This window comes from Nannobrachium achirus (genome assembly GCF_963921795.1).
Source record: "Nannobrachium achirus genome assembly, chromosome: 8".
NCBI classification, from domain to species: Eukaryota; Metazoa; Chordata; class Actinopteri; order Myctophiformes; family Myctophidae; genus Nannobrachium; species Nannobrachium achirus.
In genome coordinates, this window is record NC_137817.1 from 5397195 (window position 1) to 5422537 (window position 25343).

At 42.7% G+C, this 25343-nt stretch overlaps 2 protein-coding genes across 2 annotated transcripts in view; both read left to right on the plus strand.

Moving 5' to 3' along the window:
- Positions 1 to 594: 594 nt before the first annotated feature.
- On the plus strand, positions 595 to 5659 carry p2ry6 (pyrimidinergic receptor P2Y6; the record flags this gene model as incomplete). The annotated part of the gene is made up of 3 exons (XM_080731156.1): positions 595 to 722; positions 3972 to 4259; positions 4984 to 5659. The coding sequence occupies 3 exons, from the start codon at positions 595 to 597 to the stop codon at positions 5657 to 5659; spliced, it is 1092 nt and encodes a 363-aa protein (XP_080587282.1).
- Positions 5660 to 13332: 7673 nt separating this feature from the next.
- Positions 13333 to 25343, plus strand: part of alkbh8 (alkB homolog 8, tRNA methyltransferase) — a gene marked incomplete at both ends in the record, with an annotated part of 35041 nt that continues 23030 nt past the window's right edge. The window contains 2 exons of the mRNA XM_080731353.1: positions 13333 to 13470; positions 23721 to 23854. Of these exons, the coding sequence (XP_080587479.1) occupies positions 13333 to 13470; positions 23721 to 23854 (272 nt within the window). The remainder of the gene's footprint in view (positions 13471 to 23720; positions 23855 to 25343) is intronic.

A 25343-nucleotide genomic window follows, 5' to 3' on the forward strand; every position in this document is an offset into this window, starting at 1 on the left:
CGCAGAATGTGAAGCTACTGTAGCTGCTATGTCTCTCTGTGTCCCACAGAATGTGAAGCTACTGTAGCTGCCATGTCTCTCTGTGTTGAAGCTACTGTAGCTGCTATGTCTCCCTGTGTCCCGCAGAATGTGAAGCTACTGTAGCTGCCATGTCTCCCTGTGTCCCGCAGAATGTGAAGCTACTGTACCTGCCATGTCTCTGTGTCCCCCAGAATGTGAAGCTACTGTAGCTGCCATGTCTCTGTGTTCCACAGAATGTGAAGCTACTGTAGCTGCCATGTCTCTCTGTGTTGAAGCTACTGTAGCTGCCATGTCTCTCTGTGTTCCACAGAATGTGAAGCTACTGTAGCTGCCATGTCTCTCTGTGTTCCACAGAATGTGAAGCTACTGTAGCTGCCATGTCTCTCTGTGACCCATAGAATGTGAAGCTACTGTAGCTGCTATGTCTCTGTGTTCCACAGAATGTGAAGCTACTGTAGCTGCTATGTCTCTCTGTGTTGAAGCTACTGTAGCTGCCATGTCTCTCTGTGTTGAAGCTACTGTAGCTGCCATGTCTCTGTGTGTCCCACAGAATGTGAAGCTACTGTAGCTGCCATGTCGGTGCCATCTGTGGAATCCTTCTCCGCGGAGATGTTCCTCACCGGGACCTTCTCCTCGCCAGAGCCTCACCCCTCCGACCTCGCCCTGATAGAAGATCTCTACCACAACATCAGCCAATTCAGGTCACTTTACGTGCTCAATATATTTACGTTACATCAGTGATTCTCAACTTGTGGTTGTGAGGATATATTTGCAAGTTGGCCTCCAAATAAGTAGGAAATGTAAGGGCCGCGTTTTTTACTACGGCGATGTGAGGCTGGACTACAGCTGTTATGACGTAATCGCCGTAGCGGTCAAAAGTGTTAAGCAACCAGCCGTCGGCGACGTGGTCCCACCCCTTTCGCTGAACGCTTTGGTTCCCATGGCGATGCGACCACGCAGCAGGCGTTGTAGCCGCTACCTGGAAAGGTAGCCTCTACCGTAGTAGAGACGGCCGCGACGGCGGCAGGTTGATCTATCGAGCGCTGATCATTTCCGGTTGCCGTTGTCATCTGCCGTTTAAATAGCCTTAAAGCCTTAAAGCTTAAATAGCCTATTGCCAAAATGCTTTGGGGGCCGGGAGCGTAGCGTTATTACGACGTTCGACGTCACATTCGTCCGACCCTGGTGAATGCTAACCTGGTGAAATGCTAACCTGCCGACGCTGGTGAATGTTAATCTGGTGAATGTTATTCTGGTGATTGCTACTATGCCTAAACCTAACAAAACCCCTTCCATAACCTCAGTAAAACTATGCCTAAACCTAACCCTAACCCTCAGTCGGACGAATGGGATATAATGAAATATCGAGATTTCACCTTGGGGGCCATGCTCTGAAAATCCAAACGGCCCTCCCATTTGACACAGGTTGCTAACCTCAGGACCTGTACGCACCTGATCAGAATTAATTGTATTGTTTCATCACAAGCTTACAGTGTAAAAGTGGGCGAAATTCTTGTTTACCGCCGTGCACGCTCCATCATGTTGTAGTTTTTCATGAGAAGGAGTGAGGATAGAAATACAGGAAGAGCAAGGAGAAAAACGCAGGATAGAACAGGTCACATAATCAATATACGAATAGCAGAATAGCATATCGTCGCTGTCAGATGGAAACCTTGTCCAAAACCATTACTTTTCAGGAAAATTGAGAATGGAAAGTATGACACTTATGAGTATGACAAGGTAGGTAGGGCATTCATTTATGAGAAAATGAAAAGTGTAAAAAAGTACAGCAGCACAACATCAACTGGAGCATTCAAAAATAAAATATGGTATTGGTTTGGCATAAACTGGCATACTCGCCAATACCGATACCAGCAGTTTAGGCTGCATTCATTTAGGAGCTTTTGGGTACTGTATCAACACTAAATGGGAGAAAGGAAGTGTGTATAAATTAAGCAAACAATTTGTTTAATGTCACTTTCTGTAGAGAGTGAGCTAACAAGTTCTACATAGAATCACACTGCCCTCTACTGTCAGAATTGGTGTTCTGCTACTACCATATAACAGTTGATTATTTTATTGTTTGTGCATTATTTCATTGGGGACCCCCCAAAATAATTTGACGACCCCCCTGTGGGTCCCGACCCACAGGTTGAGAACCACTGCAGTAAAGCACATTGAATTGAAGGGAAGATCATAGGAGAAAGACAGCTCCCCTCTCTGCAGTCCATTTATGAGCAGACCACACTAAGACAGGCTCAAATAGTTAGCGATGCTACCCATGTTTTACATGGAGAATTTGTACTCCTATCTGGCAGAAGGTATAGTGAACCTACATGGAACTATGTTAGGTTTAAAACAGAAGGTATAGTGAACCTACATGGAACTATGTTAGGTTTAAAACAGAAGGTATAGTGAACCTACATGGAACTATGTTAGGTTTAAAAAATACTTTGTACCAGCGTCAACTAAAATGTTTAAACGAGGCTCTGAAACAGCATTGATTGTGAGATTAGATCAACTACCTTTTTGTGTATTGTGTAATGTTGTGTCCCCCCTGTATGTCTTATTATGTCCTATTATGTCTTTTGTCATTTTTGTTGTCTCCACCAGCCGAAGGCTGAGGGAGAGTATGTTTTCCCCTCCGTCCGTCCGTCCGTCCGTCCGTCCGTGCGTGCGTCCGTCCGTCCGTGCGTCCTCGCAGTTTGTGAGCGCCTAATCTCAGTCGCCGTTGGCCCGGACGCTGCCAAAGTGAGCACACACACTCCCTGGATGTCAATCTATTCTAGAACCTCTGCCCTAAATTTTTCAAATGGGGCTTTTCTAGCGCCACCTAGTGGCCGATGTTCGCAAAACACATTTCGGTGCACTACTCTTACAGATTTTGTCCCAAACGCAAAGTGCAATTATCATGAAATCGCGCACACACGTTCCCACTAGGTCGAAGAAGAAATGCCACTTAAATGTTTTGAAATCAGCCTCATGGTGGCGCTATAACAGGGCAATTTGTGGTTTTACCTATAACTCCATCGTTGTGAGCACCTAATCTCAGTCGCCGTTGGCCCGGACGCTGCCAAAGTGAGCACACACACTCCCTGGATGTCAATCTAAAACCTCTGCCCTAAATATTTCAAATGGGCCTTTTCTAGCGCCACCTAGTGGCCGATGTTCGCAAAACACATTTCGGTGCACTACTCTTACAGATTTTGTCCAAAAATCATACAAATCGGTAGGCAGTATCTCGACAGTCATGTGATCGACACGGATCTGTCCGATTTTGCATATTCCATCCTGATTGGCTAAGATTGGCTTCCAAAGTTTGTAGGATCGAGCCGTTTTGAACAAAATGCCTCAAATCACAAACGCAAAGTGCGATTATCATGAAATCGCACACACACGTTCCCACTAGGCCGAGGAAGAAATGCCACTTAATTTTTTTTAAATCAGCCTCATGGTGGCGCTATAACAGGCCGATTTGTGGTTTTACCTATAACTCCACCGATCAGTTTCAAACTTTGCAAGCGCACTCCCTAGAAGCTAAGGATAAACCTTTGCCCTACATTTTTCACATAAGCCTTTTATAGCGCCACCTTTGGGCCGACTTATGTAAAACACATTTTTGGATATTACTCCTTGAGATTTTATCCAAAAATCACGCAAATCGGTACACAGTATCTCTATAGTCATGTGATCAAGTCCGATCCATCTGATATTTCATATGCCATCCTGATTGGCTAATATTAGCTTCCAAAGTTTGCAGGATTGCACCACCAGGACGCACGGCCTGGTGGAGACCTGTGCTCGGAAGAGCACTGCTTCTAGTTTTATGTGTGGCTGCAGCAGGGGTGAAAGCCCAAGCAACATTTCCCTTGTGGACAATAAAGTTGACCTTACCTTACCTTAATTGCCTTGTTGTTGAAGTGTGCTAAAGTGTGCCTTGACCCCTCCAGGCCGGGCGGCCCGCGCTGCACCTACAAGGAGGACTTCAAGCGCGTCCTTCTCCCGGCCGTCTACAGCTTCGTCTTCCTGCTGGGCCTTCCGCTCAACGCCGCCGTCATCCTGAAGATATGGAGGTCGCGGCCCAACCTGTCCAGGAGCAACATCTACATGCTCAACCTGTCCATCGCAGACTTCCTCTACGTGATGTCACTTCCCCTGCTCATCTACAACTACGCCAGCCACGACTACTGGCCCTTCGGCGAGCTGGCCTGCAAGCTGGTGCGCTTTCAGTTCTACGGGTGAGGGATCGGACTTGTTATCACCGGTCGTATGTGTCTTTAGAAATGGTTCATTTAAATCAGGCCGAGACTAAAGTGTTGAGGTTCTCTCTGGGAAGTCTCTGGGATGGATAGGATCAGGAACGAGTACATTAGAGCAGGGGTTTTCAAAGTGGGTGACGCGACGGCAGTCCAGGGGTGCCGCGAGATCATTTGATAATATTTGGAATTTATTTGGACACTTGAAAAGATATTTATTATCATTTAAAACTTGAAGTACAAAGTTATTTTCAGTCAGTTCTAACCAAAATGGATATTATCTCAACGTTTTCCTCGCAACATAATCACTACAATATCGTAACTGTCAGGCAGAAACCTCTGTCGCACAAAACTAGTGAAAACAGACGATCTACAAGCAGCTTGTAGATCGGCTGTTTTCTCGGCTGGTTTCTACCCGACAACGACGATATGCTATAAATATAAGGCGCTGGGAGTGAATTCATTATAATGTACGGGTGCCTCGGATTAAAAAAAATATTTATGGGGTGCCCTGAGACAAAGAAGTTTGGGAACCCCTGCATTAGAGGCACAGTGCATGTCAGATGTTTTGGAGATAAAGCCAGAGAGGCCAGACTGAGATGGTTTGGACCTGTACAGAGGAGGGATAGTGCGATGGTTTGGACCTGTGCACATAAAACAATCCAGTACATTTGCAGTGACAGTGATCTATTGTTTCTCCTTGCAGCAACCTGCATGGCAGCATCCTCTTCCTCACCTGCATCAGCATGCAGCGCTACGTGGGCATCTGCCACCCGCTGGCCACCTGGCCCAAGGAGGGCGGCCGCCGGCTGGCCTGGCTCATCTGCGGCGGCGTCTGGCTCGTGGTCGTGCTCCTGTGCGCCCCCACCTTCTACTTCGCCTCCACGGGGACCCAGCGCAACCGCACGGTGTGCTACGACCTGAGCCGCCCGGCCCAGTCGTCCGAGTACTACCCGTACGGCATGACCCTGACATGCCTCGGCTTCCTGCTGCCGTTCGCGGGCATCGTGGTGTGCTACTGCCGGATGGCGCGCCACCTCTGCCGCCCGGTGGCGCCCTGCGACGGCGTCTCCATGGCGGGCAGCGAGAAGCGGGACCGGGCGGTGCGCATGATCCTGATCATCGTGGCGGTGTTCGCCATCAGCTTCCTGCCCTTCCACCTGACCAAGACCATGTACCTGCTGGTGCGGACGCTGCCCAACGCGCCCTGCGAGACACGGAACCTGTTCTCCATCGTCTACAAGAGCACGCGGCCGTTCGCCAGCATGAACAGCGTGCTGGACCCCATTCTGTTCTATTTCATGCAGCCGCGCTACAGGAGGAGCACGCGAAGGTTTTTGCTGAAAGTGTCCACCCTCAAGGACAAGGGCACCACGGTGTGAGAGTGGCTGAAAGTGTCCACCCTCAAGGACAAGGGCACCACGGTGTGAGACAGACTCGGAGATCACATGAACTGGAAACGTATTTCATTTACGTTTACTTCGGACCCGCGCGGTGCGCTCCGGAATGTTGCTAAGATGTATTCTGTCAAGTTAGCTTGAAGCGGCGAAAGAAGGAATATCTGCAACAATTCCAACGTTATTTCTATTTGCACTAGTTCACAGTTGAATGAAACCTTGGATACACAACTCTGGATGTATATTCCTAATACCTGTATGACCTGTCATGTACCGTGATCGTTGCAGGTCAACTAGAAGCCCAGCCTGCACGGCGCCTAGGTTGAGACATTTGGAAGATCCATACATTGAGTCACACTAGTATGCATAGGCCTAATCTAGACCTTACGTAACCTTAAAATGGCACTGAACACTCCAGATATATAGATGAGGTAGATCCCCCGATATGTGTGATTTTTAGTTCTCATAGAAATTCTATATATTTTTGTATTGTTTTTTTGTTTCATTTGCTCACAGTTGCGTTAGAACATGCAACTTTCGCTGCAAGTTGCTGCAGCGGTTTTCTGTCAGTATCTTGTCTTGTACAGTATATGTTTGCCATATGGAGCATGGGAACATATCATTATATATCATCACTGTCAGGCAGAAAGCTTGTATGTCCATATTTGTTCTTAAAAAAAAAAAAGAAAATGAATGTCCTATTTTATACCGTGTCATATAACTGTGTCATGGAACAGTAGCAAAATTAGCTAATCTCCACGCTCACAACACAATTGCAGGGTGACACATTGTGGGTGTACAAATTTGCTATTTTTGGACAGTTTGGAAAAGAAAGAAATATGCCTAAAATAGGGAGGCCAGATTCAGATATTTTAGCAACTTTAGAAAAATGTTGAAATGTTGTCCAGAGAATCTTGCCCGAAATGCCCTAAATAGGGAGTCTATAGTTAAAAGTGTGCCTGTGAGTTCTATAAATATTTAACCAATGAAAAGGTATTAACAAGAGTTTGAGATTAATTAACCCATTTAGAACGGGTACACATTTTGTGTATCATTATTTTATGCTTTAACTATTGAAAAATAGCAGATATACAAGCTAACAGCGCGGCACCGAGAGTGCCGCGCTGCAAGCTTATAGATCTGCTATTTTTGAAAAATCGTGAAAATTAGAATTTTGACCCGATTCTATAATAGGTCTTTTAAATCCTTCTAAGATTTTTGGAAAAACCTGTGTTTCTATGTCAGCAATCTGGCCAGCCATCGTTAAAGAAAAGGTCCTTTTCACTTAACTGGAGCTCAGTTAGTCTACTATGTCAGTGGAGAGACTACTATGTCAGTGGTTCTCAAACCTTTTCATGTGAAGGACCCCCAAAATGATATTTGTTTGGCCACGGACCCCCATCTCAAAATATTTCGTTCCAGGGACCACCCAGAAGCAACATTTGAGTTACAAACGTTCGCTTTGAAAATACATATTATATTCAAAGATTTGCACACATTTTCACGACTTTTTCAAAAATAGCAGATCTACAAGCTCGCAGCGCGGCACTTGGTGCTGCGCTGTGAGCTTGTATATCTGTTATTTTTCACTGGTTAATAACCACACTGGATCCATTGGAACTTTTTATTTTTATTTTTTTAATTTCCTGAAAAGTAAAGGTTTTGGACATACAAGGTTTCCACCCGGCACCAACGATATGTGAATGTAAGACTCTGTTCTCTGGGTTGATGCAATAGAAGCACATGGAGGAAAGAGAAGAACTAAGTTAAACGGTGCTTTTATATTGCACCTTTCTCCAAAGCACTTTGCAACGTGCATTCATTTCACACAACGATGGTGGAGGAAACCACGCAAGGCACCAACCTGCTCATCAGGAGCACTCAGGGTTTCGGTGTCTTGCTCAAGGGCAGGACAGGCAGCCAGGAGGAGCCGGGATCGAACCAGGAACCTTCTGATTCCAAGACTGTTGCTATACTGACCCTCCTGAACTACTGACACCCCACGAGTACTTCAGAGCGCTGTTTCTCAAACTTTCAAATTTCATCTTCTCCCCTTTATTTATTTGGTTCCATTTGTACACTGTCAGAGTTAGGCCTACAGCCTTTTATGGGTCAATTTAGACCCCCCTAAAGGAACCCACAGAGTCACTGGGATTCCACTTTGAGAACCACTACAAGTTCAGAGGATGCAATCCCTCATGGTAATACTAAACCATGTTAAAATAACGTAATCTATGTGACTGATAAGTAAGTATCAAATGCTTGTGACTGTATGTTAGAATTGCATGAAATGTTGATGCATAATTAAAACAGAAAATCGGGAAGGGAAGCCTGGGATTTGTGATGCAAACTGAAAAAAGGTATTGAGAATATAAGATAATTGTAGCATAATTGTAGGTTTGAAATAATTTACTCAGAGATTATTGTCCTTAACCTAGACTCACCATTTGTTACATGTTTTGACCACTAGGTGGTTACATTTACCCACTTCTGTAATCGCACAGCCTCAGTGCTAAAGCAATTCCAACAGCCTCTTTGGAATCATCTAAAGCACTCATACTTCAGTTACAACTCACCTAAGACAACTAAGGGTGAACCAGTACCAACTGGCCAATCACTAATATATACAGTATCAGATATCAACAGATATCAGGCCGATAACATGCTTCAATCATCCATTCCATGCTAAAGTAGGATATTGCATCAGCTGTTTTGCAGTATACTCTAACATACTTTCCTCCCTAAACTATCATTAATAGCAGGCATGTATAATTCATGGGTTGCATTTGTAGTCCTAAACTGGCCATATTGAGGACCAACACAGTTGTTCAATTTGTCTGGTTGGCATAGAACCAATGTTCTACATTAATCAAAACACCTGTGTTGGTCCTCAAAATGGCTGGTGTAGGACTACAAATGCAACCCATGTATTGTTGAGGTTAATAATACATCCTTTGTGTGAACCCTTCCCATGAAATGGAGGCCGATTATGTATGAAATACTCAACTATTAATTGATATTGATGTCAACGTGAAGCAACACTGCTCTTTGACAGCAGCTTGTTCTTCTTCATAACTATATGGAGTTATGCATATGTTACTGTAACATATCACCAACTGCATGGCAATCCAGGCACGTGATTGATCAATCACATTGAAATGACAGAATTCTGGTAAATATGCAAATTGGAAGTTGATTCACATTGTCATGATACAGTGGATTTTGTTTTTATAGATATTTCTAGATGGACAATAACTATGCTATGCTGACACCAATGGTCTACATAGTCAAATATAATTATAGTCTAGATATTGTAAATTGTCTGAACTTTGAATGCATTAATTTCACATGTTCAGCTTGTTAACATAAAATAACAGCAGCACTGCAGCAGTTATATTCTACATTGCTCTTCAAATGTATGACTGTAATGACAACTTTGGCACTACATTGTAAAAGCTGTATTCCATGCCGGTAGATTTCACTATGGTTTGTTGTGACAGGCTACTGTTGTGTCCCAAATATAAAAGCTACCCCGACTTGGATTGTGAACCACATGGGAAAATGTTAATCAAGTTAAAGGTTTTATATGATATGTGATTGCTATTTTAAAGATGACAGCTATTCATTGAGGCCTTAGATGGAGTTTACCACCAGCTTTCACAATTTCTGTCTTAACTCACAGAAATACTGTAGCTGAAAATCGGTATCAATAATGAATAGAACATTGTCTATGCACTCAGTACATTGATGTCCGAGTGTATGCGTGCATGCGCTGCGTGTGTACTCACTGTAAACATATTCTAGGGCTGTCCCCTCATCAATTAATCGATCAGTTTGGTCTTAGTTAGCTAGACAAAGGCTTTGTAGTTTTTTATGCTTTCCCCCCATTCACATCTCTTGTAAACTCTACATAACACTTTCATCCTGCATTTCCAAAATGTTCAATAGCTACAGTAGTTTTTATTGTGAAATAGAATTTGGAATGTTCAGTTCTCAACCTCACCATCCTGAAAGGTTTGTGTGCAGAAAACATCATGCAGACATATTCCTATGACTTTTAGATTCCAGTTGAGGACAGCCCTACTATAAGTTCAAATGTATTCCTGTCAGTATTATTTGGCTTTTCTTTTTCTTTTTGTAACATTCTGTACCATAGCATAGGCCTATAGTTGAGAATAGAATTCTATTTTTGTTACCATAGTTCTACTGATATTTATGTTCTGAAAATGTATATATTGTGTTATTTTAATTGTAATATGAGTATACTGTAACTCATTATCCTGGTGTTGTCACTAAAAATGTCTGTCTAATAAATGCTACTGACAAAAAATCATGCTGTGCTGTTATTGTCAGTTATTTAAGACAAATTTGATTTAGTAAAAAGAATACATGACCTACTTGTGCGCCAGCAGAGCGTGCCACAAGGTGTGCCCTGCTGGCCTCATTGGCTGTTAATGAAGTCATTACCAAGGTAATAGGAAGTAGGGACATCACGTGACAACGGGGATACGCCATGTCCAGCCATGAAGCTCACCATGGGTGCCAGTATCGCGAGACTATCCACCGTTTCCTGTCTGTGAACCAAATCTCGCGATACTTCAGAGACAGAAACGATTATTATTTACTGTTATTATTATTATTTAATGATGCACTGTGCACATCGAAAAGCAAGTGATTGTAGAAATTGTAAAAAATTGATATATTTTCTTTTATATTCCTGAACAGATTATATGACAAAGGTCTCAGTCGTTCATAAATAGTGTTTCTTCCAGGTCTTCAAAACAATCACACCCAATGTGAAGTGAGCGGTGGTGGTGCTTGCATAACATCTTCAGACTAGGATATAGGTCTAGGATGTAAATGGTGATGTAATACAGGCTACACACACACACACACACACACACACACATTGCTATGGCAAAACGCTGAGGAAAAAGTGGCCACAGATAGGTCTAGGATGTAATTGGTGATGTAATACGTCTACACACACACACACACACACACACACACACACACACACACACACACACACACACACACACACACACACACACACACACACACACATGTAGTATGGCCTACTTCTGTGCAAGCAAAGCATGCCATGAGGTGCCCTCACCACTGGCATAAAAAAAAAAGAAAATAAAAACGTATACATTATGACTAATGCCTGGTACAACTGCTTGTCTAAATCCTCTTTGGGATTGAAGTAGAGACGTCATGACTCATGATGTGCGCTCACCACTGGCATCACCACTGGCGATGCCAGTGGTGATGCCAGTGACATCAACACTGGCATCACCACTGGCGATGCCAGTGACATCAACACTGGCATCACCACTGGCGATGCCAGTGGCGATGCCAGTGACATCAACACTGGCATCACCACTGGCGATGCCAGTGACATCAACACTGGCATCACCAGGAATACTGGTCACTCATTACCTGTTAATGATGATGTTGCCAGAGATGCTGGTCCCTGATTGGGCTACGGTCTTAAACAAGAGAGGACACCGACGTACATACACACATAGCCTACGTATACATACCCAGCCGATCGCAGTTCTTGCACGCTCTGCTTGTGCAAGTATATAATAATAATAATAATAATAAACTTTATTTGTAAAGCACCTTTCATACATGATATGCAGCTCAAAGTGCTTTCCAGAGCAAAGATTGTACACATAATCAACGATAAAACAGAAGAAAAGAAAAGAAAGAACAACAACATAATAATAATAATTAAAAAAAAAACATTCAAGTACAGTAGGTAACAAAGAAAAAAAAACATTGTAAAAACATTAAAAACTTAAATCAAATTTAAATAAAAACGTTTTAAAAACAGGGCAGACATAAAAACAGCACAGGGATTTAAAAGGCAATGATTCACTGTCATTTGTGAAAGTCAATGAGGAAATGAATTGGAGTGGCCACTGCGATGCTCGGACAGCAACCAGAGAGGGCACCACCATGTTTTACCTTGGTGAGTAGGCCTAGAGGTAGTGCATGAGGTAGTGTAGGGCACTCTATGTCGCTGTATTTGACTTGCTTTCATTTGTTTTCGGAGGGGTTTCTTACTTTCTTCTCCTCTTTCTCCTCCTGACAGAGGATTCTGCATCTGATCAATGTAAAAATCCCATGACATGACATGACATGACCAGATCTGTAGGTGGCGCACTGGAGTGAAGGGTTAGTTTCTTCGTCCGGTGCATTATTTTATTTTCGGACAAAAGGTGGATTTTTTACACACAAACACAAAAATAACATGGGGGGGGGGGGGGGGGGCCTGAGAATAACTATCACAGGGTCAAAATGCCGAAACCCGGGATCGAACCAGGGACCTTTAGATCTTCAGTCTAACGCTCTCCCAACTGAGCTATTTCGGCGGTGAGATTTCCCTCTGTCAAACGAGGTTCCCATTCATGAACCTAATTTGACCATGTAATAATAAAACCATGTAATAAAAACCCTGTAAAGTATAATAATCCCAATATTGCTGCTGTATGTGGGCAAAACTGATAATTCTACTGCCCTAAACGTTATAGCATCTGTCTGTAATGTTGTTGACTTGTAGCGTTGCTGTCGCGTGGAAGCCTCGTTTGTCCAAAACCTCGGATAGCCACTAGAGGGCATCAAAACATTGAATGCCACCCAGACCTGCTGCACATACAGTATAAACAGAGCTGCTAACTTTAAATGTTTTTCTTTTCTTTTCTTTTCTTTGTTGGCCTACTATTGAAATCGTGTTGAGAAAAAAGTAACGCTGCTGTTTGTTCCAAAAAGCTTCATACTCTGATACTGTAGATAACGACAAAATGTGACATAGCTATGTTTACACAATGCTGTACCCCCTCCAACTGTATTATGTTCCCCATTTCAACAGTTTTTATTATATTACACTTGCTTTGGCAATGTAATCGTAAGTTTAAAAAAAATAAAGCTCCTTTGAAATAGACCTGCGTCTATTGTAACTAACTTAGAGTGGCTTTAGTTTAGGCAGTGCTCAAGAAGACATAACATTGTCAGGTTTGGTGGGTTAGTAAAATACAATCAAACCAACCAACTTTTGACATAAAAACGTTAAGCCGCTCCATCGCTGGGGGGCAGGCACAACCATTCTATTATTCAGCCCTGGTCACGTTTAGGCTTCACCGGGGAATTAGCTCAAATGGTAGAGCGCTCGCTTAGCATGCGAGAGGTAGCGGGATCGATGCCCGCATTCTCCAAAGTTTTTTTTTCTTGGAGAGAGTCTTTAGAATACCCACCAACCACCTCACTCACGTGTATAAATGATCATAATCTGAAGAATGGAGTTAAATCAATGACTGCTTCTGCCACACAAATAGGCCAAATTCAATCACAATCACATAAAATATACTTTAAATTATTTCCAATTTGGAAATAATTGAATGAATTTAATTCCAAATAAACATAATCGATTTTTTTCTATGACTTTGATTCGGAAAGCCTGGTGATGCGAGGTTAGACTTTGATTATCTGGACTTTTCAAGATTATTATTTTGTTGGCTTTTATTTATGCCTTTATTCGCTAGGACAGCTAGTAAAGTCCTCCTGGCCCCTTTTCACTCGGCGGACACAACAATCTGCCATACCGTGGATGCCATGTTTCACCCGGACACAGTTCCGTGCAGCACCATATGGCTGCCATGGAGGAGAACGTGCAGAGTGTTGTCAGGAGGAGCAAAGAGGAGAAGAAACTGCTCCGAAAACACATTAAAACGAGTCACATTCTACTGAAACACGAGGGCATCAGTACACTTTCTCAACCCACCAAGGTAACACTTAAAATACGGCATTTCATTAATGCATGCTGCTGGGACAAGACTGGAGTAAACGCGAATGAACCCATCTGCTTTTCCAAAGCTCAGCATGACTGAGATCTATATCTGTTTATATAAATGAATGGTTATAAACATAATCTTACATTTGTGTACATTTGTACACTCTCAGGGTTGTGAAGGTCCTTGGAATTAAAAATAATAAGTTTGAGAACCACTGCAGTGCTACAACAGAGTATCTTTCCCACGATGTAAACAATGTAGGTTGCAGGCAACAAATTCCAAATATTCCTACTGTTAGACATGGTAATGGTGACTATTTAAAGCCTATATACGGGGTATTTGACAGGACATCCAAGTGAGAGGCTCAAAAGAGGTAGCAGACCCATTTTTGAGAGGGGGTCAAAATGCCGAAACCCGGGATCGAACCAGGGACCTTTAGATCTTCAGTCTAACGCTCTCCCAACTGAGCTATTTCGGCGGCAAGACTGATAGGAGACAGTTACCAATTCATTTGTGGTGACTATTTAGTAATAACACAGTTATTACACGTTTCACTGATTGATGGAATACTCTATTAGCAGTGCACATAAGAAAAGCACAAGATAGTACAGATCATTCACAAGGTCTACTAATAGGATTTAAACCCAAGAAAGCACTGTTGTTTGGCTTGTTTACACGTTGGGGTCCTTTGTACCCTGTCCCTGTCTGTAATAACACAGTACAAACAAGTCTGATACTGAGCAGTTTTGATTGATTTAACATTTTATTAAACAAGAATGTAGTACAGTACAAGCAGCCTACAGTTAAACACCCTACCTAAAAGGAGCATCACAAATACGTCATTTTACGTTAGAAGTCCTTGGTATTGAATTCATGGACATAACAAATAGCAAGCTAAAAAAACATTCAAAATTCAAAATTTCAATTCAATTCAAAGGAGCTTTATTGGCATGAGAAAACATACGTTTACAAATGCCAAAGCAAGTTTCAAAACACAATACAAACAGTCTTTTTTGTCGTTATGTATATACACGCAGGGTTTGAACTAAGCTTTTTGCATTTTGTTTTCTCGATACAATTTCAGTAGCATAAAACTGAAGGAAAATGTTGGTCATGTTTACAAACTCATCACCACAGTTTTTTTGATTGAAGGCTTTATTAGAAGTTTGCATAGGAAAATGTACAGATTCATGACGGTACAGTTCACTGGTACAAGGTCTACTAAAAGGAGATCCATGAAAAGACTAAGCTTATTTCAACAGGAAACCATTAAAGTATCTCATATAACATTGAATGACAGACAAATAGAACACAGTACTATGCAGTAGATATGTAAAGAAAAAAAGAAAACAGTAGGTCTATACAATCAGTAAGTACAGTATATACAATATATACAAGGAAGGGGCAGGTAACAGTAAGTCTAAACAATCAGTATGTACAGTATATACAAGGAAGGGGCAGGGAGGGTAGGGTTGGGCTAGGTTTTTACCAGTTGTGAACGGCTGCTGCCTGTAAGTGGTTTTTTAGGGCAATTTTAAAGGATGCTAGTGATCCACACTCCTTTATGGCCTTCGGTAAGGCATTCCACATTTTTGTGGTGTAGCAGAAGAACGAGTTCGACCCTTTCTTTGAGTTGACTCTGGGTTGAACGTGATCTGTGGCACTGCCTCTGGTGTTGTAATTATGGACATCCTTAACGTTTTTAAAGTATTTTGACAGGTACTTGGGTATCATAGTGGTGTAGTGTATCTTGTACACCAGGCCCATTGCAAGTTGCTGTACTCTGTCATCTACTCTGAGCCACCCCACTCTTAACTGGTGAGTAGCGGTGAGGTGAGTCTGATTGGGAAGGTTAAGCAGGACCCTAATTAGTTTATTTTGGGCTGTTTGGAGTTTAGTTTTTAGGGCTTGTGGGGCGTCACGATACCATACGTGGACTCCATAGTCAAAGAGGGGCTGGATTATTGCACCAGCTATGGTCTTCAGTGTGTTGAAGTTGACCATTGGGGCGATCCTCTGTAGGAAACGAGTTCGTTGGTTGATTTTTTGTATTACTTTTGAAGTCATCTTTTCGCTGGAAAGATTAGCTTCAAGGATACATCCTAAGTAGGAGATTTCGTTTTTTCGTGTTATGACCTTGTCACCCACTTTGATTGTGAAGTTCTCTACCTTTTTGAGGTTATGATTTGATCCAAAGAGGATGGACTCGGTTTTGCCCAGGTGAATTGATAATTTGTTGTCGTTAAGCCATGTGCAGATCTTACTCAGTTCAGAGTTAAGTGTCTTTTCAACCTGCAAGTGGTCCTTGCCCGAGACTAGGAGAGCCGAGTCATCCGCGAACAGGAACATAAAAACACTTAGTTATAAAAACACTGTGTACATAGTAGGGGAAACAAGGGGGTGGGGCTAAGGTAAGGGGGGGTGCTCACTTCTCGCCCCTCTATGGGAGAAGTGATGACTACCTCCGCCTCTGGCCTCCTGAAAGGTGAGTTTTCAGGGCAGTTTTGAAGGAGGCCAGCGAGGTACATGTTTTAAAGGACAACTTTGTTTTTTTACAACAAGGGTTCATATTTTAGATTGTAATTAGAGAAAAGAAAAAGTGTGTGTGTTAAAATGTTTTCAATTGCTTCGTTCTATTGTTTTATCGCATTTACAGTGCTAAAATGTGGGGCATGCATATGCATGGGGGAATGCGTACAAGTGGCTAAATATGTACGTTTTAGACACAATATGCCAGCAATTTCTTTATTGCTATTTACAGTAACACTTCTAGCCCCCATAAGTCACATCCAACCATGAAAGGTTGCTTGTACCTTGGGAATGGGCTTATTCTGTGTAAAATGACATATTTAGCCACTTGTACGCATACCCCCAACCACTGAAATAATAATCTCTAAAACAATAGAAAGAATTAAATGAAATCATTTTAACACTCATCTTTTATATTCTTTAATTACAATCTAAAATATGAACCCCTGTTGTAAAAAATTAAAGTTGTCCTTAAAGGGAGGTAGACAAGGAATTCCACTAGGGTTGCCAACTCCCAGAGACTCAAATAAGGGACACCTTCTGGCCGCCCGCCGAAGGTGGGTGGCCGAAAAAATATATATATTTTGAGGGGGGTCAACAGACTCAACACGCCTGAAATGCATAGAAAACTGCATTTTGGCACAGTCACAGACACTCAGAGAGTTATACCTACGGTACAGTCACAGACACTCAGACAGTTATACCTACAGTATAACACACAATACATTACAAACACAACAGGTCTTACATCTGCATCAGGCTACATCTGCATCAGGTTACACTTACTGTAACATTGCATACATATCATAATCATAAGGAAATGAAATGCTTCAACCATACACCAGATATAGCCTATAATAAACCCATGGCTTGCCATGTAGACCTACATTTTACTAAGATACACTTCAACTGAGGCATATGGCCTACTGTACATAGTCTAACACTGGTCCCCAAACACTGGGTCCCATTTGTGAGTCACAGAATTATTTTTATGGGTCCTTTAATTTTTTGTTTCCTACATTTTGTTTTCATGATTTAGTAATTTTATGAATAACTAAAATTAAAATCTAAGACATTCCATAAATTGGAAAACACATATATAAGAAGTAGTGAAAATAGCCGATCTACAAGCTCACAACAGCTGTGCATAGTGATGTGTTGTGAGCTTGTAGATCTGCTATTTTCACTAGTTTGGGTAAATGTTTCATTTCTCTTTTGGTCTTGGGCTAAAATGTTTTGGAACCACTGGTCAACAATATACTGCTACAGAGAAAGGGGGAACAAGTAATCTGCTTGGAGCTCTTCAACATCCAGATTCTCAAGAACCCATAGTATTATAGCATTTTGCCACATACAGAGTACAGAGTACAGAGTATGGTACAGACACACAGACACACACAGCTCACCTGCTGCAGATGAGACTCATTCTTCTCAGTCCCACAGTTTTGGGGCAAAACGAGCTTTGTCTAACAAACCTCATCTCACATGCAGGTACTAATTTTCGGTAGAGAAATGTTAGTTGTAACTTTAGTTTTGTGTCGCCCGCGCTGGCTCGCATTCAACAACGCACAGCAGCAGAGTTCATGTTACACAAGGACTGGCGCAGCACGCACGTACGTGACGAGGCACCCCCAGGGTCCTAGAGCCCTTCACATACAGCACACACATACAAAGGCAGGCAGACGATGCCTGGCGCACGCACAGAAAAATAGATATTTTATGTGCATAGTCCCTTTACCGGGACAAGCGACGTCCCTTACGGGACGCGCCTCTTTCAGTCAGAATACGGGGCGTCCCGGCCAATACGGGACGGTTGGCAACCCTAAATTCCACACCTGTTGTAGAAGGAGAATTTACCCATATGTGTCTTATGGGTTTGTTTTATCAGATTGTTTTGTGCGCTCCCTCTGGTGCTGTGGGTGTCGCTAACTTTTTGGAGATGTTTGGTCAGATAAGCGGGTACAGGGGATTGAGGGCAGATTTGCATTGACTATTGTGAAGTTGCCATGTCTGCTTGTTATAAGTGACTTTAGGCTTATACTTCTGTAAAGTCGCTTGTAAAAAAACACACCTGTGCGAGCCTGCGAGGTGCTCACTTTTCAGGGTATCAAACACGATACACGCGCATATCTCCTTTTATGGGCCGTTCTGTCTGTGGCGTTAGTTATCTCCATACATGGAGTTCCTTGCGCATGCATTCTTACGTACACACAAACCTAAACATAGGAGCGATTTACACCGCGCAAGAATTGGTAGTTGTTAGTTGCTTTAATTTGTCAGGCCGGTTAGCTCAGTTGGTTAGAGCGTGGTGCTAATAACGCCAAGGTCGCGGGTTCGATCCCCGTACTGGCCATGTATCTGTTTTACAGATCCCAACTGAGCTATTTCGGCGGCAAGACTGACAGGAGACGGATACCAAGTCATTTGTGGTGACTGTTTAAGTTATTACATGTTTTCACTGATTAATGGAATACTATATTAGCTGTGCACATAAGAAAAGCACAAGATAGTACAGATCAGACGCAAGGTCTACTAATAGGATTTAAACCCAAGAAAGCACTATGTTGTTTGGCTTGTTTACATGTTGGGGTCCTTTGTACTCAATTCATTACCCTGTCTGTAATAACACAGTACAGACAGGTCTGATACTGAGCAGTTGCTGTTCTGTCTGTGGCTTAGTTATCTCCATACATGGAGTGCCGTGCGCATGCATACTTACATACACAAAGCCAGATGTAGGAGCGGTTAGCACCGCCAAAGAGTTGGTAGTAGTTAGTTTTCATAACTTGTCAGGCCGGTTAGCTCAGTTGGTTAGAGCGTGGTGCTAATAACGCCAAGGTCGCGGGTTCGATCCCCGTACTGGCCATGTATCTGTTTTATAGATAGATTTGTTTGTATTACTTACTTACTTAATCCTCTTCGTTCTTCCAGTTTTGGCATTTTCCTTATTGAATATGAATATGGTCTCAGGCATTGACACTAAGGCTTGCCCACCTGCCCCCGGCAGGTAAATAAAACATCAGGGCAGGTGAAGTTTGCTTTCAGGTTGCCCGACCGGACAAGTGCTCATTTGAGAGGGGACACAAACGTCTATAAACACAACACGAGATATCTGTCTAAACACCTGAACGTGGCCAGTGCAATCTGTCTTCTGGTCTGTGGAATGTAAAGTAAGAGCACAATTTACCTATAATGTGCTGTTTTTACAGTGGCTACTGTGTGAAACCATAGACATATTCAATCATAGCTACAGTGTGTAGGTATTTCGATTTGGAGGTATTGAGTTGTGACATTTTTTTCGCACAGGCCCAGAAAGATTGAGCGGTAATTAAAATCTTTAGCCTACCTATCATTTTATAATGGACGATTTACTTTTCGGGCAAGTGGGCATGACCTTTGGGCAAGTAGAACATGACCTGTACTTGCCCGATGGGCAAGTGCCTCTGAGACCTTAGTGTCAACCCCTGGGTCTAATAAAGCATGATAGAGACTGGAAAAAAATGAATAAATACATAAGTGGAGAAAGCCAACTCATCCAATTGGGAAGCTCAAAAGATGTAGCTGACCCATTTTGTGAGGGGGTCAAAATGCCGAAACCCGGGATCGAACCAGGGACCTTTAGATCTTCAGTCTAACGCTCTCCCAACTGAGCTATTTCGGCGGCGGCACTGATAGGAGACAGTTACCAACTCATTTGTGGTGACTATTCAGTAATAACACAGTTATTACTAAGTTATTACACGTTTTCACGGATTGATTGAATACTTTATTAGCAGTGAGCATAAGAAAAGAAAAAGGTGGTACAGTTCAGACACAAGGTCTACCAATAGGATTTAAACCCAAGAAAGCACTGTTGTTTGGCTTGTTTACAGTTGGGGTCCTTTGTACTCAATTCATTACCCTGTCTGTCTGATACTGAGCAGTGTTGCCCTGTCTCCTTGTTATAAGTGACTTTGGGCTTGTTCTTCTGTAAAAGTCGCTCACTTTGCAGGGTATCAAACACGACACATGTGCATATCTCCTTTTATGGGCCGCTCTGTCTGTGGCGTTAGTTATCTCCATACATGGAGTGCCGTGCGCATGCATAATTACATACATACAAAGCCAGATGTAGGAGCTGTTAGCACCGCCCAAGAATTGGTAGTAGTTACTTTCCAGAACTTGTCAGGCCGGTTAGCTCAGTTGGTTAGAGCGTGGTGCTAATAACGCCAAGGTCGCGGGTTCGATCCCCGTACTGGCCATGTATCTGTTTTACAGATAGATTTGTTTGTATTACTTACTTACTTAATCCTCTTTGTTCTTCTTTTATCGCAACAGTTCACAAATCTTGCTGCTGTGTTCGCACATTGTTATACTTCTCCCAGTAGGAATGGGAGTTTTTTGGCGTTGGTCATGCCTACAAACTCATCACCACAGTTATAAAAACACTATGTACAGACTAGGGGAAACAAGGGGGTGGGGCTAAGGTAAGGGGGGGTGCTCACTTCTCGCCCCTCTATGGGAGAAGTGATAACTACCTCCGCCTCTGGCCTCCTGAAAGGTGAGTTTTCAGGGCAGTTTTGAAGGAGGCCAGCGAGCTACATGTTTTAAGGGAGGTGGTCAAGGAATTCCACACCTGGGTGGCAGTGTTGTAGAAGGACAATTTACCATAGAGTTATAATAAGAATAGAGAGGACACCGGATATCCCCGTCCGTCCACTTGCATTGAGGTGCTCACCCAGCGCATGAAGCGTACTTCCGCGTTTGAGACGCCTCTGAAACGTGACGTAGTGGGGCTTCTATTTTGCTTCTGTGACGCATTTTGCGTCATAGTTTGTGTTCATGGACGCGATGGGGCTCTAATTCATGAACGAGCACTTCCGGTATGAACGCGCGTCAATACAAAGAAGCCTAGATGCGCGTTCATGATTAGAAGCCCCAACTGCAGTACCTCAAACGGCCACCATGTCCATTTTGCTTCAGGGCGCCCCCAGGGTTCTGGGGGCTTGGAATTTACCCATATGTATTATCAGATTGTTGTGTGCGCTCCCTCTGGTGCTGTGGGTGTCGCTAACTTTTTGGAGATGTTTTGTCAGATAAGCGGGTACAGAGGGGATTGAGGGCAGATTTGCAGACTATTGTGAAGTTGCCATGTCTGCTTGTTATAAGTGACTTTGGGCTTGTACTTCTGTAAAGTCGCTTGTAAAAAAACACACCTGTGCGAGGTGCTCACTTTTCAGGGTATCAAACACGACACACGTGTATATCTCCTTTTATGGGCCGTTCTGTCTGTGGCGTTAGTTATCTCCATACATGGAGTTGCATGCATTCTTACGTACACACAAACCTAGACATAGGAGCGGTTTACACCGCGCAAAAATTGGTAGTTGTTAGTTGCTTAAACTTGTCAGGCCGGTTAGCTCAGTTGGTTAGAGCGTGGTGCTAATAACGCCAAGGTCACGGGTTCGATCCCCGTACTGGCCATGTATCTGTTTTACAGATCCCAACTGAGCTATTTCGGCGGCAAGACTGACAGGAGACGGATACCTAGTCATTTGTGGTGACTGTTTAGTAATAACACAGTTATTACTAAGTTATTACATGTTTTCACTGATTAATGGAATACTATATTAGCAGTGCACATAAGAAAAGCACAAGATAGTACAGATCAGACACAAGGTCTACTAATAGGATTTAAACCCAAGAAAGCACTATGTTGTTTGGCTTGTTTACATGTTGGGGTCCTTTGTACTCAATTCATTACCCTGTCTGTAATAACACAGTACATATATATATATTTTTTTTTAACAATATGTTTATTTTGTTTTTCTTTTTTTTTCTTTTTTTGGACATACAGTACAACATTTACTTAACAATAAAAAGACAACTTGCAGACAAAACAAGGAAATAAAAAGAAAAGAAAAGAGAATACAACACCATACCAACAAACAAAACAAAAAAAACAACAAACAAACAAAATACATGACATTAACACAACACATAAAATTATTAAATAATTATAATACAAAGAGCACATATCCTAGTACAGACAGTTCTGATACTGAGCAGTGTTGCCGTTCTGTCTGTGGCCTAGTTATCTCCATACATGGAGTGCCGTGCGCATGCATACTTACATACACACAAAGCCAGATGTAGGAGCTGTTAGCACCGCCCAAGAGTTGGTAGTAGTTAGTTTCTGAAACTTGTCAGGCCGGTTAGCTCAGTTGGTTAGAGCGTGGTGCTAATAACGCCAAGGTCGCGGTTTCGATCCCCGTACTGGCCATGTATCTGTTTTACAGATAGATTTGTTTGTATTACTTGCTTACTTAATCCTCTTCGTTCTTCCAGTTTAGCCATTTTCCTTATTGAATATGAATACTGTCTAATAAAGCACGGTAGAGACTGTAAAAAAAAGCCCTCGGCTCGGTACCCTAGACATAATTCAATGTTGTGGCCCTCGGCTCGGTACCCTAGACATAATTCAATGTTGTGGCCCTCGGCTTGGTACCCTAGACATAATTCAATGTTGTGGCCCTCGGCTTGGTACCCTAGACATAATTCAATGTTGTGGCCCTCGGCTTGGTACCCTAGACATAATTCAATGTTGTGGCCCTCGGCTTGGTACCGAGGACATAATTCAATGTTGTGGCCCTCGGCTTGGTACCCTAGACATAATTCAATGTTGTGGCCCTCGGCTTGGTACCCTAGACATAATTCAATGTTGTGGCCCTCGGTTTGGTACCCTAGACATAATTCAATGTTGTGGCCCTCGGCTTGGTACCCTAGACATAATTCAATGTTGTGGCCCTCGGCTTGGTACCCTAGACATAATTCAATGTTGTGGCCCTCGGCTTGGTACCCTAGACATAATTCGGCCCTTGGGGAAAACTAATTGGGGAACCCTGCTGTAAGGTTTGCCATCTTCAGTTCTGAGGTCACACTTCTGTGTTTGTATTGCTGCAGATAATCTCAGCCGCAGGACTTTGGTCATATCTGTTTTGTGATGACAGAAGTACTTTGAATGGCAATTACCGTATTTCTTTATAATTTATGATACGAATCGCCCCATTCACTTCCATTTTCTATATATTTTTTTATATTTCTTTATTAGATTGCATTTTTGGTCAAAACCAGCCCTAACTAAGGAACATCCTGGCCACATGGTGCGTTCTGTTGCCGGAAATAAATGGTAAAATACTCATGACCCAGAAGAGCTGGGACCCAAACTGGGGAAAATAGGCGAATAGGCCATTTTTATTTATTATGTTTTATGATTTCTTTTAAATTATTTTTAACCCACAAAAATGGGTCCCGACACACTGTTTGGGAAACTACAAAACCTACTTTTCACGTCCAACTTGCATCTACTTTTAAATGTTTTTCTTCCATCTTTCTTTTCCTCATTGAATACAGTCTAATAAAGCACGATAGAGACTGTAAAACATGTGGACAGATTTTCCCCCTGTTTGTAGTATCTCGTGATGTGTAGAGTCTGGTAGGGATGAGACGATAAGCAATATTATCGTTTATCGTGATAAAAAACACTCACGATAATCGTATCCTGGAGATTTAATTTATTGTGATATCATCCTACGTCATGCACTGAGAATCTGAGATCAATTCACCTTTTATTGTCGTCGTTGTTGCGAGCTTGTGGATTTGCTATTTTTTGGCAAATGTTCCGCCCAAGGATAATGGATTTTGATTTACCAAAATTTCTTTTGTGACTTCCCTAGAGCCTGGTGGTCTCCAACGGTGGTCTTGGGAACGGTGTCAGTCGGGAGCAGCTGTTGGAGGTGCTAAAAGACTCGGGGGAGGTGGAGGCCCTGGTCATGCCCCCTCACAAACCCTACGCCTTCGTCACATACAGGTACGTGTCACATCAACCCACATTTAATCTGTTTTTGTTTTTATTTTTATATTACAGTGTCACCCAAAAAAGTAGCAAAAATGAAAACCAGTACAACCACGGCCACTGCTATGCCCTATATACTGAGAACATCAGGGATCTCCATACATGGGAATAAAAGGGACAAGCACTGACAGATGTAGAGATCTCCATACACAGTATGTGCATAAAAGGGACACAGGCATAGGGTGACCATATTTTCAGCCACTCAAACCGGGACGCAAAACACTGTTGCCTAAAACTGGGACCCTAAAAGCAATGCGCACGTTACCGCGCACGCGCGTGCCCATTCTCTAACGTTTGTGCACGCGCACACACGCACCGCAGGGTTGCAAACAGACAGTGAGTGATTGAATGAATTTGTTCCTTTTTTTCTGATTGGTTAGGTGAGCATGTTTTCATGAAAAGAACATGATAAATGGCTATGCAACCACAGAAAACAGCTACTATTATTTTAATTCTGGCGAAAACCGGGACAATTTTGTAGTGAATGTTGAAAACCGGGACATATTAGTGTTTTAGAGATATTTGTCGGGACACCGGGACACGTAGCTTGAAAACGGGACTGTCCCGGGTAAAACGGGATGTCTGGTCACCCTACACAGGCAGAGACACAGAGTGAATCTGATTTAGTTCTCAAATCCGATCTCTTGGCCTGACTGTTCACACTGCATTTGCAAGTGACACACATCTGTTCTGTGTGTTCAGACTGATTTGAACAACTTCAACCCAAAGTGCCCTGCGTCGACATATCTGCATTGGTTACCGTGGCCAGTAGTGCTTTCGAGGCAGGACGTGACCGGACGCCGTGTGGTCGAATTTCCCACATGCACGCGCACGGACGGCACAGAACAGTGCTTGCGCTTTGCATGCTAGAATGCATCCCCATAGATTTGAGATGACCCGCCATATAACCTATCTAATGAAATGGCTATTTGCATAACACGTTTACCAGGTTTACCAGTGAATGGGATCTAGTCTCAAGCCCAGGCTACTCTATTCATAAGGATACTTACTTTAACACCCAAGGTTTCCAGCGGTGACTGCATGTAAATGTGTGTGATCCTCATACATGGCTCCATTACTGTGGTATGTAGGCTACTGTTTGGGATTTGTTCAAAGCAAACTTTGTTTCTCTACTGTAGCGCTGTATTTTCTAATTGAATTAAATGAAACCAGAAAGTAAAATCTTAAGTAACAATGCCAATGTAATTAAGACTAGAAAACATTGTTTTTGTTTTTCCACCATTAAATCTGCTGAGATCCGTTCTTATAAATGACCGTCCGCCCTGAAAAGAAAATCCCAAAGCACCAATGACCGTGGTAACAACGTAGGCGCCATGACCTTTCTCTCTTTATGTGTTTTTACATTTTTCAATTATCCTCTGACATTGCAGTTAGGACCTTCTGAACCCATTTTCTGCCATGCCGTGAGAAATGTCTTCATATA